General features: G+C 42.7%; 1 protein-coding gene across 7 annotated transcripts in view; it reads right to left on the minus strand.

Moving 5' to 3' along the window:
* Positions 1 to 13,303, minus strand: part of IQSEC3 (IQ motif and Sec7 domain ArfGEF 3) — a 104,493-nt gene that overhangs the window by 70,379 nt on the left and 20,811 nt on the right. For all 7 annotated transcript variants that reach the window (XM_078450185.2, XM_078450183.2, XM_078450186.2 and 4 more), the window contains one exon: positions 1,970 to 2,053. In XM_078450185.2, the coding sequence (XP_078306311.1) occupies positions 1,970 to 2,053 (84 nt within the window). The remainder of the gene's footprint in view (positions 1 to 1,969; positions 2,054 to 13,303) is intronic.

The following is a 13,303-nucleotide window of genomic DNA, read 5'->3' on the forward strand; positions in this document are numbered from 1 at the left end:
GCCTACACCCCGGCTCTGACTTCCCTTTAAGGGAACATGAGTAGTGATGCCTTTCAGGGGTGATTTTGTGTCTTTGTGTCAATAGCTACCATCTCTGATGCCTACCTAGTGCTCTCCAAGGAATAAAGGAGGAAAGATCATGGAATCACTCAGTCTCAAACAAGGAAATGGTGAGCGGTAGGAGTGACAAGCCTTCAGGGCAAGTCTGGGCGCTGGTACTTTCTGGCCACGTGATTATAGGCAGGGCCCTTGAGTGCTCTGAAACGTACTCTGCTCTCAAATAAGACAGGGACAAGAAAGCCTGGTCTAACCTCGCTGAGCAGCTGAAAGACCCAATGAGATTATGCGTCAGTGTTACTTTCCTGACAGACCACCCTCTTGGGAAATTGAGGCCCAGGGGAGCTGAGCAACTTGCCCAAGTTCATCCCAACAACAGGAGACTGTAGATGAGGCCAAGTTCAGGCCAGAATCCAAGTATCTTGACTCCCAGTGACATAAGAAACAAGTAAAAAAAGAGAGAGAAATGTGCAGAACTAAGAAGAATTGGTGGAAAGAGAACAAAGCGTGACCAAGGCCCCGGGATGTAGACACAGGAGAGGAATTTGATGTGGGCCAGAAGGAGAGAGGTGAGGCAGAGAGACAGGTGAAGGTGGAAGACAGACAGAAGCACAGAAGTGCAAGGAGGAGGGGCCACAAAATGGGAGGTGGAGGGGAGAGGGACCGAGTTCAGCTACTCAGAGTGACTCTCATTTCTCCTACCCTAGCTGAGGAAATGATCTGCGTGGCACAGAATTATTTACCTACGCTTATGTTCCAGGGGAGTCTAGAGCTTAAGAAACCCAAAGAACTCACTGAGCACCTGTTCAGGCGGCTGTTAGGTGTTAGTCCCACAATGTAAGACGTCTGCAGCAAATAGCTGTGGAGAAGAGGGGCCACGTTGTGGGAAGCAGGCGGTGCCCACAGCCTTGCAGCGTTTCTGTATCCATTCAGCACTTTGTTACTCACCGCCCTTCCCGTGCAGGCTTTGCAAACGTGATGATAATTCCGCACAGAAACTTAGAGGTGGAGGTACTCCACATTAAAAGGAAAAGTTTATAGTACACGTAAAAGCTAAACAAATAGGTTTTGTGACGATGATGACTACTCCCTACGGAAGACCGCTATGTTGTTGGCATTATTGGAGAGACCCCAAATATGTGCTGTAAAATTCACATTTTCTGTCTGATTAGATTGGCATGCTGGGCCCGTTCCATCAAATATATGTATATATATCTAAGTTTTATTACCCTAAGATGTCATCAGTGACTAGGAAGTGATCTGATATTTTGCTACTTAAAATAGTTAAATTAATTTAAAATTCTTTAATTAAAAAAATTAATAAATGAGAAAGGGACTATGACTAACCCACAACAAGATGAAGCGGGCCTGGGACAGTGAGACCAACCCCTGACTCAACATTCTCCCCCTTCCTTCCCAGGTCAACAGCTAACTCAGTGCAGGTTGAAAAGCCTGACAATTAAAACTCAGTCATCTTGGCTCTTTTATGGGAGGAGAAAGATTAGAAAGAAAAGAATAAATCTTTGCTACCATAGAAAAGGCAGGCACAACCCTGGACTGAGCACCTGCTTAGTGCCAGACACCCTACCACGTGATTATATATTCTGTGTATAATCCAACTAACTTCCCTTGATTTCTAAAAAGATGATATTTTATGTAGGCTCTTTAGGGGAAGGAGCCTAAGTTTGGCATTTGAACATTAGGGTATAATGGCCTCCAGAGTTGGGAATGGCTCATCTGGGGACCAGAGGAAGGCAAGAGCAATAGAAGGCATGAGGCAGGAGGTAAAAACAGACAGACAAAAACACAGGACTCAGAGGAAGAGGCCGAATGGCGCTGTGCAGTGTGCTTTGCTTCGAGGGGAAGGACAGTGGGGGTGGGGAAGGGAGGACGGCCACCAATGCATTCCCACCTTTGGGAGGCCAAGTCGGAGCAGGCGGGCTTCTGCTCGGCATCAGCGGCTGGGCAGCAGAACTGGTGCAGCACGGTCTCATTCCTGAGGGCAGAGCAAGAGGGAGAAGGTCAGGGGCGGCCTTGACACGTTGGGCCCAGCTGGCACTGACACATCCCCCACCACCTGACCTGAGAACCCTTCAACCTGTGTTAACATTACTCCAGGGAGGAGCTTCTGGCTCTTCTCCAACACGCAGTAGGCCCAGTTCAAACACCACCTCCTGCTTGCAGTCCCCGGACCTCCCATCAACTGCCTCCTCCTCCTCCTTCTGAGCAACCCCCATCCCCGGCCCTGTCCTCTGCATAGGATGTACCATTTATTCAGCCCTCCCGTTTATCATTAAGTTCTTTATGACTCCGTTCCCTACTATGATCTGGCAAGGCCAAACTAGGTCTATTCACCCATCGTGCACAGAACTGTATGCAGGGAATGTGTTTAAGCTGATCGTATGCGAAGGTAGAAAGCACTCATACAGAGATTTTAGGGTTGCTGGCTGAAAATCCAAGGCACGGTGCTTGATGAGGAATTTGTTTGATGCAAATGAAAACGCTAACCCGGAGGTGGAGATAGAAATTCCAGTGGCAACTCTACAGCTAGCCAGCTGTGTGATACCTCATCACCTTTTCCAGGCCACAATTTACTTACTAATGAAGTAAATGAGTTGAACCAGAGAAGTGGTTCTCAACCCTAGCTGCTTATTAGAATCACCAGGAGCTTTAAAAACCATCAATGCCTGGGCCCTAACCCCCAGGGACTGATTCACTTGGTCTGGACTTTTATAAGGTCCAGGACTTTTTATAAGGACTTTTTATAAGGTCCCAGGTGATTCAAAAGGTAATCAGAATTGAGAGCCATTAGACTAGATGATTTTCAAGGTGACTTCCATCTCTAAAACTCTGTGATTCTAATATCTACTTTGAGCCACCTTGGGATTTAACAGTAAAATTAATTTTGGATGAAGGTATGCTGACATGTGGTCTTCTCTCCCTTAGCAAGCATTCACCATCATGGAGTCAGAGAATGACAGACCTGGGAGGGCCCCCAAAGATTTCCCAAAAGACATTTTTAAAACTTCCTTTAGCCTCAGAACACTTTGTCCAAACCCAATCTTTCCTGGAAGCCCATTTTGTAAAACAATGAAGGTGGTCCCTCTATGGTCAGGGAATTGGAGGTCTATGCCTCCTTGATCTGCTGGTCCCAGTCTTGGTAGCCACCTCCCATGTGTCTCTTGGGGGCCCCAGGATTATAAGAGCATAGATTAGAAACTGCTGTGTTTGGGGTGCCTAATGGTTAAGCATCTGACTACAGCTCAGGTCATGATCTCATGGTTTGTGAGTTCGAGTCCCACCTTGGGTGAACACAAGCCCGGCTTTAGGTGAACAGAGCCCAGCTTCGAGTAAGCTGGAGCCCCGCTTCAGGTGAACATGAGTCCCACTTTGGGTAAAATATGAACCCCGCTTTGGGTAAGCCGGGCTTCTCTCTCCCTCTCTCTCTGCCCCTCATGGGATCCTCTCTCTCTCTCTACCCCTTGCTCACTTGCTGTCACTTGTGCCCTCTCTCTCTCTCTCTCTCTCTCTCAAGAAAGAAAGAAAGAAAGAAAGAAAGAAAGAAAGAAAGAAAGAAAGAAACTGCTGAGTTTATCTCTTTTCATGGAAGAAAATAATGTTGGAGCCTACCTTAATCTGACAAAAATAATTCCAGAAAGATTTCATGCTTAAGTGAGAAAACATAAAACAAGGGAAGATTTACAAGGAAATTTAGGAATACAGTTTATGTGTTGCGGAGACTTCAAAACAAAACAGGAAATTGAAACACCATTAAGAAAGAGAAACATATCTGACTACATACAATGAAAACATCTTGTATGGAAAAAGATACTCTCATAAGCCAAACAACAAATGATAGAGTGGGAAAATATATCTGCAACACATATGACAGAAGGCCATATCCTTCTGACAGAAGGCCTTCATATCCTACATTGAGATCCCACAAATTCATAATGCAAAGACAGACCCAGTAGAAAAAATGGGCAAAGATTAGGAATCCCAGTTGACAGAAGAGGAAATCCAAAGCGCTGGTAAATAGATGGAAAGATGCTCTACCTTACTAGTCAATAAGGAAGTGCAAATTAAAGCAGCACTGAGATGCCATTTCCCAACCACCATACTGGCAAACATTCAAAAGACTAGTTACGATAAGTGCTGGTGTGAATGTGGGGAGAAACGTGCCCTTGTCTCCCACCTGTGTGGTTGTGAAGTTTTACAGCTGTTTTGGAAATGAAAAAGAACTCATGTAGGGCACCTGTGGGGCTCAGTCGGTTGAGCTTCTGACTCTTGATTCCGGCTCATGTCATGATCTCATGGTCATGAGATCAAGCCCCACGTCAGGCTCTGAGCTGAGTGTGGACCCAGCTTAAGATTCTCTCTCTCTCTCTCTCTCTCTCTCTCTCTCTCTAAAGGGTTAGTATTCAAAATCTATAAGGAACTTAGCAAACTCAACACCAAAAAAACAAAACAAATAATCCAGAGAAGAAATGGGCAGAAGACATAAATAGACACTTTTCCAAAGAAGACATCCAGATGGTCACAGACACGTGAAAAGATGCTCAACATCATTCATCATCAGAGAAATACAAATCAAAACCACAATGAGATACACCTCACACCAGTCAGAGTGGCTAAAATTATCAACTCAGGAAATAACAGATGTTGACTAGGATGTGGAGAAAGGGGAAACCTTTTGCACTGCTGGTGGGAATGCAAACTGGTGCAGCCACTCTGGAAGACAGTGTGGAGGTTCCTCAAAAAGTTGAAAATAGAACTAGCCTACAACCCAGCAGTTGCACTACTAGGAATTTATCCAAATGATACAACAATGCTGATTCAAAGGGTCACATGCACCCCAATGTTTACAGCAGCACTATCAACAATAGCCAAAGTATGGAAAGAGCCCAAATGTCCACTGACTGATGAATGGATAAAGAAGATGTGGAATATATATATACAGTGGAGTATTATTCAGCGATCAAAAAGAATAAAATCTTGCCATTTGCAGCAAAGTGAGTGGAACTAGAGGGTATTATGCTAAGCAAAATAAGTCAGTAAGAGAAAGACAAACATCATATGACTTCACCTGTGTGGAATTTGAGAAAGATAACAGATAAACATAGAAGGCAAAGAAGATAAAAACAGAGAGGGAGGCAAACCATAAAAGACTCTTAAATACAGAGAATAAACTGAGGGTTGCTAGAAGGCAGATGGGTGGGGGGATGGGCTAAATGGGTGATGGGCATTAAGGAGGGCACTTGTTGGGATGAGCACTGGGTGTTGTATGTAAGTGATGAATCACTGGGTTCTACTCCTGAAACCAATACTACACTGTATGTTAACTAACTTGAATTTAAATAAATAAATTTTTTAAAAAAATTCTTTCTCTCCCCCTCTCCCCACCCCACTGCTTGCTCTCTGTCTCTGTCTCTGTCTCTCTCTAAAAAAAAAAAAAAAAAAAAAAAAGCACATGTCTTCTGACCTGGCAATCCCACCTCTGTAATTTTATACCCTAGAAATGTAAGTAACCTGTTCACAAAAGTATTTGTACAAAATGTTGTGGCAGCATTGTTTTCAGTGGGGGAAACAAAACAACTGGAAATAACCCGAGTCCCCACCAATCAGGGCATGGTTGAATGAATTGGGATAGCTTCATTTATACCAGGGAGTTGTGCACTGTACCTCTATATGGAATTATGTGTGATATCTCTTGGCCTGGATGGATTTCCACACGTATGGCTAAATGAGAAAAGGAAGCTTCAGAGAAGCATATGTAGTTTTGTAAAATAAACAAGGACCCCTCTCCCTCAAATTCCTATTCTATACATTGTGCTCTATTTCTATACGAGTGCATATATAACTAAGCTGTTCACACTGGCTACCTCAGCAAGAAGGCACTGGGACAACGTAGGCAAAAAATGGAAAAGGAAAACATATGTTTGGTGTAATGTTAGCTGAAAATGTTAAATATAAATTCCTACTCATGATATTACTGTAAATACATTAAAATTGGATATGTACCTGAACAAGGACTAGAAAGTTTCAGGAACCTACACAAATATTAATGTCATTTCAGGACAGATCATGGACATTTTTATCTTGGGTTTGTGTTAATTTAATAAATTATTGCTTATGGATTACATATAATCTATAGATTATGGACTAATAATTAATGTAACTAATCTAGTTTTGTAAAAGGGCAATAAGGAAAATAATTGAATCTGACCCCTCATTTCCCAAATGAGAAAATTGAGGCATGGAGTGGGGAAGTAATTTGTCTAGAGTAGTTCCCTGACCAAAGTCCCAGCTCCGTCTTCCAGACACCCTCATCTCCCTCACTCCAGCCCTTGGTTCCTGGGGCAAATCAGAGTGTTTAGGGAATTGTCTGGATCTCAAATGTCTGATTATAGCCCCTAGGAATGAGGAGAAGGGGGAGGAGGAGGAAGGAGACAGGGAAGAAACCAGAAGGGCTCAGAGCCATCACCCAAGTATGCAGGTATGGCAGAGAACGTACCCCCCCACCCCAGTTCCTGCCACCAGGTGTACCTGTGCCCTGGGGGTCAGGTTCGGAATTTCAGCAAATGTCCCCGAGATCCTCGGCAAAGAGGCAGAGTGTGTTCACCACTCAGGGCACTGGCACTTAGCTAGGAGCTAATTAAAGCTTTAGCCAGGGCCAGGCCCTCGAAATTCTGGGACACTGTACACCTATCACTTCCCACATCTATATCCAGTTTGAGACTCAGGATTCCACTGCATGGCCATAAAAATGGTAGAGTAGTTTGGAGGAACTAATGGTGTGTACAACATCACAGTAAGTAGAGGCATGAAGAAGGGGGACTCCCAGTAGGAGAATCAAGGAGGCAAAACCAGGATCCCAGAGGGGCAACTTTGAACGAGGAACCCCCTCCTCTCCTTCACTGAGGTGAACACAGCAGATCTAACCACCAGGGAACCTCTCCAAAGGAGATTCCTTGAGTTCCAGGAAAAGGCAGAAATCATAAAATCATTTCCCGTCACTTCCCTGACACCTACCCCTCCTGGTACCATCATCACAAGGGCTGGCAGAGCCTGAAGACTGAGCTCCTTTAATTTTTTTCACTGTCTCTTAATTTTTTCACCTCCTCCAGGAAGTCTTCTCTATCTAAACATGAGGAATAGGAGGAAAAGGTCACTCCCTTGCTCAGAGGTCACTCCTATTCCTGAGGGGTGGGAGAGGCTGAATAGCCAAAACAACTTTGAAAAACAAGAACAGGGCGCCTGGGTGGCTCAGTCAGTTGGGCGTCTGACTTCAGCTCAGGTCATGATCTTGTGGTTCGTGAGCTTGAGCCCTGTGTCAGGTTCTGTGCTGGCAGCTCAGTCTGGAGCCTGCTTTGGATTCTGTGTCTCCCTCTCTCTCTGCCCCTCCCCTCTCATGCTCTGTCTCCTTCTTTCTCTCTCAAAAATAAACGTTAAAACATTTTAAAATAAAATAAAATTAACCTCATACCTTGTGCCATATTTATATATAAATTAATACAAAATGGAATATAGACCTAAAGTAGCAGATACCATTTAAAACTTCTCAAAGAAAACACAGGAGAAAATGTGTATCTTAGAGTATGCAGAGATTTCCTAGCTAGGACACAAATAGCACAGATCATAAGAAAAAAATTAATAAATTAGACTTCATCAAAATAAGAAATATTCTCTTTGAAAGACACTGTTTAAAAAATGAATAATCCTTACAACTTAATAATAAGATCAACAACCTTATGGAAAAAAATGTACGAAAGATTTAAAATAGATACTCTGCCAAAGAAAATATACTAATGAAGTGGTTAGTTATTAGGGAAATGCACATTAAAACCTCCATGAGAAACCATTCCACACTCACCAGAATTAGTAAAATTTAAAAGTCTGAAAATAGCAAGTGTTGAAAAGAGTGTGGAGCACCTGGAACTCTCACACACATCTTTCTGGTGGAAATGTAAAATGGTGCAACACTTCAGAAAGCACTCTGGCAGTTTCTTACAAAGTTAAACATGCACTTACCACATGACCCTGTAATCACATTCCTAGGTATTTACCCAAGATAAATATAAACATAGATTGATAAAAACTATTCATAGCACTAAACGTTCACAGCAGTAAAATAAAACTGGGAATTCTATACATGTACATTCAATTAATCTTTGACAAAGGTGCAAAGAATGCACAACGGGGGAAAGAGGGTCTCTTCAACAAATGGTGTTGAGAAAAGTGGATATCCACATGCAAAATAATGAATTTGGATCTGTATCTTACTGTACACAAAAGCAGCTCAAAGTGGATGAAAGATTTAAACATAAGACCTGAAACCATAAAACTCCTAGAAGGAAAAAAACACCGGGGGAAGATTCACGACATTGGCCTTGGCAATTGTTTCATGGATAGGACACCTAAACCACAGGCAACAAAAACAGAAATACACAAGTAGGACTACATTAAGCCAGAAAGGAAACAACAGAGTGAAATGGTAACATACAGAATGGGAGAAAATATTTGCAAACCATGTATCAGATAAGCAGTTTATTTCCCAAATATATAAGAAAGTCCTACAACTCAAGAGCAAAAAAAAAAAAAAAATAATAATTCAATTAAAAATGAGCTGAGTTTTTACCTGAGTGAAACATTCCTCCAAAGAAGACAAACAAAAGGCCAACAGGTATATGAAAAGATGCTCAATGTGACTCATTACCAGGGAAATACAAATCAAAACCACAATGAGGTATCACCTCACCCGTTATGATGGCTATCATCAAAACATATGTATATGACAAGTGTTGAGGAGGATGTGTAGAAATTGGAATCTTTGTACACTGTTGATGAGAATGCAAAATGTTGCTATGGAAAACAGTATGGAGGTTTCTCAAAAAATTAAAAATAGAACTATCATATGATCCAGAAATCCCACTTCTGGGTATTTATCCAAAAGAACTGAAATCAAGATCTTGAAGTGATATTAGCACCCCAGTATTCAATGCAACACTATTCACAATAGCCAAGATTATAAGCAATCTAAGTGTCCATCAATGAATAAATGGATAAAGAAAATGTGGTATATACATACAATGGAATACTATTCAGACTTAAAAAGAAGGAAATCCTATAATACATGACCACATTGATGAACCTTGAAGACATTAAGTAAAATAAGTCAGTCAGAAAGACAAATACAGCATGATCCCACTTATGGAAGGTAACTAAAATAGTCAAACTCATAAAATCAGAGACTAGAATGGTGGTTACCAGGGGCTGGGGAAGAGGGGGAAATGAGAAATTGCTAACCAGTGGGCATAGTTTTGATTACACATGATGAGTAAGTTCTAGAGATCTGCTGTACAACATTGTGCCTGTAGTTAACAAGGCTATATTGTACATTTAAAAACTGAAGACAGTAGGTCTCATGTTAAGTGTTCTTACCAGAGTAAAATAAAATACAATGAATAAAGTTAAACACCATATTTTGGTTTGAATATCCATGTCTTAAACCATGTGACTAAAATGAGTGGTTCCCACTTTGGGAGCATCTGCACCTTGGCCAGAGGAGTAGGAGGGAGTAGAACTGGCCCAGACTTAATACAAGGAGGGCACAGGTACATGTCCTCACCAAGCACTGTCTATAAATTCAGGAAATGATCTATCCTGCACACATATGGTCCAGGTGTTCTAAATGTACGTAGAGCCAGTTTTTATCAATAAAATAAAAATACATGTTTTATAAAAAACCAGCAACAACCTAAATGTTCATTAACCAGTAAATGCACATTGTGGTATATCTATACAATGGAATACTATTCAGCAATAAAATGAACAAGCTTACTCATATGTGCACCAACGTGGATGAGTTTCAAAAAAGCATCATACTAAATGGAGGAAGCTGGACACAAAAGTCTACACACTGTATGACTTCCATTTTTATGACTTCTTAGAAAGAGCAATATAACAACAGTGACATCAGATCAGTCTCAGTGATAAGGGAGGGAGACAGTGAACTGCAAAAGGGAACAAGGGGTCCTCGGGGTGAGGGAAATGTTCTATAGCTTCATTGAGGTCATGGTTGCAGAACTGTAGACGGTTTGTCTAAACCCATACACTTAAAGTCAGTGAATTTCATTGTATGTAATTGTGCCTTAATATAGCTGATGTTTTTAAGACTAAAATCTTTTTCTCCCCCTTCTCACTTCTTGATACTTCATCAAGAGGCTTTAGAATAATTTCTTTTCTAACTTTCTTCCTCCCATTGCCCCCAGATCACCTAATTATTAACCCCCCTCCAAGCAGCAATAAAAAACACCGGATTTTTCCTTTCCTTCAACCGCTAGATTGGATTTTCAGAGACCAGATGGCTCATGACTGAGCCAAAGGAGTCCAGGGGGCCAGAAACTAGGACAATGAGAAACTGGGGGTGGGGATGGTTGAATGGGGGAAATTTTGGAGCTGGGCCTGGGGCCGAGAGCCCCTGAGAAGTGCAGCGGTAACAGTGCTGAGCTGGAGACCCAGCTCCCCTTTCAAAACTGTGGGCCCTCTGGAAGGTCAAGTCATGGTAAATGAGGCTCTTATTCTTGCCCTGTTTATGTCACTGAATTATAGGGATTCAATAAGACTTTGAATGTGAAACTGCCTTGGGAGAAACATAATAAACCCTGCACAGATGCAAAATCTTATAATGACTATTATTGATATTATTAGTCCTCGTCACTGAGGAACTCAGCAACCACAGCGCTATTGCAAGCAGAGACCTACCAGGGTGCCATCTTGACTTCCTCTTCCTGGGCCCCCACCCCCTCTTCCAGTCATGGGGGCAACGAACGAAGGGGTAGATTTTCTTTGCTCATTGGTGCAATCTGCCACTGCACAGTCTTCCACGGAAGGCTTTGGAAAGATCTCAGTAAGGCAAGTGCTTACAGATGATCCAGCAGCCAGGGGCAGAGAAAGGAAGTGGCTTGTAGTTACTTACATGCGGATTTTGCAAGTTTTTCACTCAATTCAAATGAGAAACAGTGGACCCCATCTCCCTTCACATCTCCTTAAAAAGGCATCAGGGTATTCTCTTCCTAACAGAAAGGGTCACCTCTCCTCCTTACTCTCCCCCACAGAGCTCAGAGCCAATAACACTCCATAACTGCTTGCTTGTTCATTTACTCATTGAGCACTTCCTGCTTGCTAGAAACTTGATGTACGATAACCATGAAATGATGGACTGGAGAGGTAGATATTATTATTCCCATTTTACAGATGAATAGAGAAATTTAGTAACATGGTCAAAGTCACACCACTAGGAAGATGTTGAGGTAGAACTTGAACCCAGGCCTGGTTCCAGCCCCCAAGTTATTTTACTGCCACGGAAAGAGCTGGAGATGTGCAATCGGCCAAATAGGAGGCCTGGGTGCGAGTTCCAGAAAGACGTCTAGCTGTGTGGTTTGGGCAAGTCACTTGAGCTCTCTGAGCTTCTCCCCTTATCTGTGAAACCCATGACCTCACTGCGTTGCTTTGAGTGTCGTAAGAGGTAACGGGCACAACAAGCTCCTTGTGCATGAGGCAGACTGAAGGCCACACCGGGGTGGGGCCGCTCATTGTTATGGCCTCCTGACTGCAGCTCCACCTCCCAGCCCATCTCTCAGACCACCACAGTGCCCTTCTGAAAAAGTGTTTTCATTTCGTGGAGGTGGCAGGCACAGGGGAAAGACCTTGGCTTGGAATCAGGAGGACTTGGACGTACATAGCTCCTTTGCCATTTACTAAGCTTTATGACTTTGGGAAAGTCTCTTAACCACTCTGAACATCTTCCTTTATCACTCAAATGGACATCATAATAGTAGTACCTCACTGGATAGTTGAAGGAACTCAATGAGAAAATATACTTTAGGAATTTCGTCCATAGCCCACAGTAGTGTATAATAAATGGCAGTCGCTCCATTCTTGAAATAGTTGTTCCATTTTCCAGCCAAATGGCCAACTCTGGGCCCTGTGTGTGTCTATATCCCTATGCACGTGCACAGGGCCTGCCACTGATTACCTGTTCATTGCTTGCTAAACTGACAGCAGAGTCAGCCTGGGTATAGTCACCATGTTTTACATGAGGTCCTCAGGCCTGATTCATCTTGCAGCTCAAAGGGTGTGCCCTTTTGCCAAACTCTCCCTATTTTCACCAGCCCCCTGCCCTTGGCAATCACCGTGCTACTCTTGAGTTTGACTTTTTTTTTTTTTTTAAGATTCCATGCATAAGTGATACCATGCATTATTTGTCTTTCTCTGTCTGGCTTATGTCACTCAGTGTAATACCCTCAAGGTCCATCCATGTCGTCTTAAATGACAGGATTCCCTTCTTTCTCATGGCTGAATAATATTTCAGTGTATATCTACAGCACACTCTTTATTCATTCGTTGATGGACACTTAGGCTGTTTCCCTATCTTGGCTCCTATAAATAATGCTGCAATGAACAGGGGAATGCAGATATTTCTTTCAGATTCAGTTTTAGTTTCCTTCAAGTAAATACCCAACGTGGGATCGCTGGATCATATGGTAGTTCTATCTTTAAGATTTTGAGAAAATGCTGTTTTCCATGGTGGCTGCAGCTGATACCCCACCAACAGTGCACAGGGCCCCCTTTCCACCCTCAACCTCACCCACACCTGTTATTTCTTGCCTCTTTGATGATGGCCATCCTAACAGCTATGAGGTGATGGGATACATTGGGGATTTGATGTCCATATCTCCGATGACTAGTGATGCCAAGCATTTTTCTAATGTACCTGTTGGCTATTTGTATGTCTTCTTTGGAAAATGTCTATTCAGGTCCTTTGCCCATTTTTTAGCCAGATGTTTGGGGATCTTTTCTATTGAGTTCCTTATAGATTTTGGATATTAACCCCTCATCAGACGTATGTTTGGCAAGTATTTTCTCCCACTCTGTAGGTTGCCTTTTCACTCTGTTGAGGGTTTTCTTTGCTGTGCAGAAGCGTTTTAGTCTGATGTGATCCCACTTGGTTATTTTTGCTGGTGTTGCCTTGTGCAGTCCTCATCAGTCACCTTCACCACAGTGATGGGCACACAGTGCTGCTGTCTCTTCCCTTCTTTACAGCACTTCACAGTTTATATAGCATTTTCTTACCTATCTTTTACCCTTTGTACCACCTTGTGAGTTAGAGCCAGTTATTCTCCTTTGCGGATGAGGAACAGAGATGTGACCTGGTTTCCCTGAGGTCACACAGCCAGTAAGGGGG

This window comes from Panthera onca, chromosome B4, assembly GCF_046562875.1.
Source record: "Panthera onca isolate mPanOnc1 chromosome B4, mPanOnc1 haplotype 2, whole genome shotgun sequence".
NCBI classification, from domain to species: Eukaryota; Metazoa; Chordata; class Mammalia; order Carnivora; family Felidae; genus Panthera; species Panthera onca.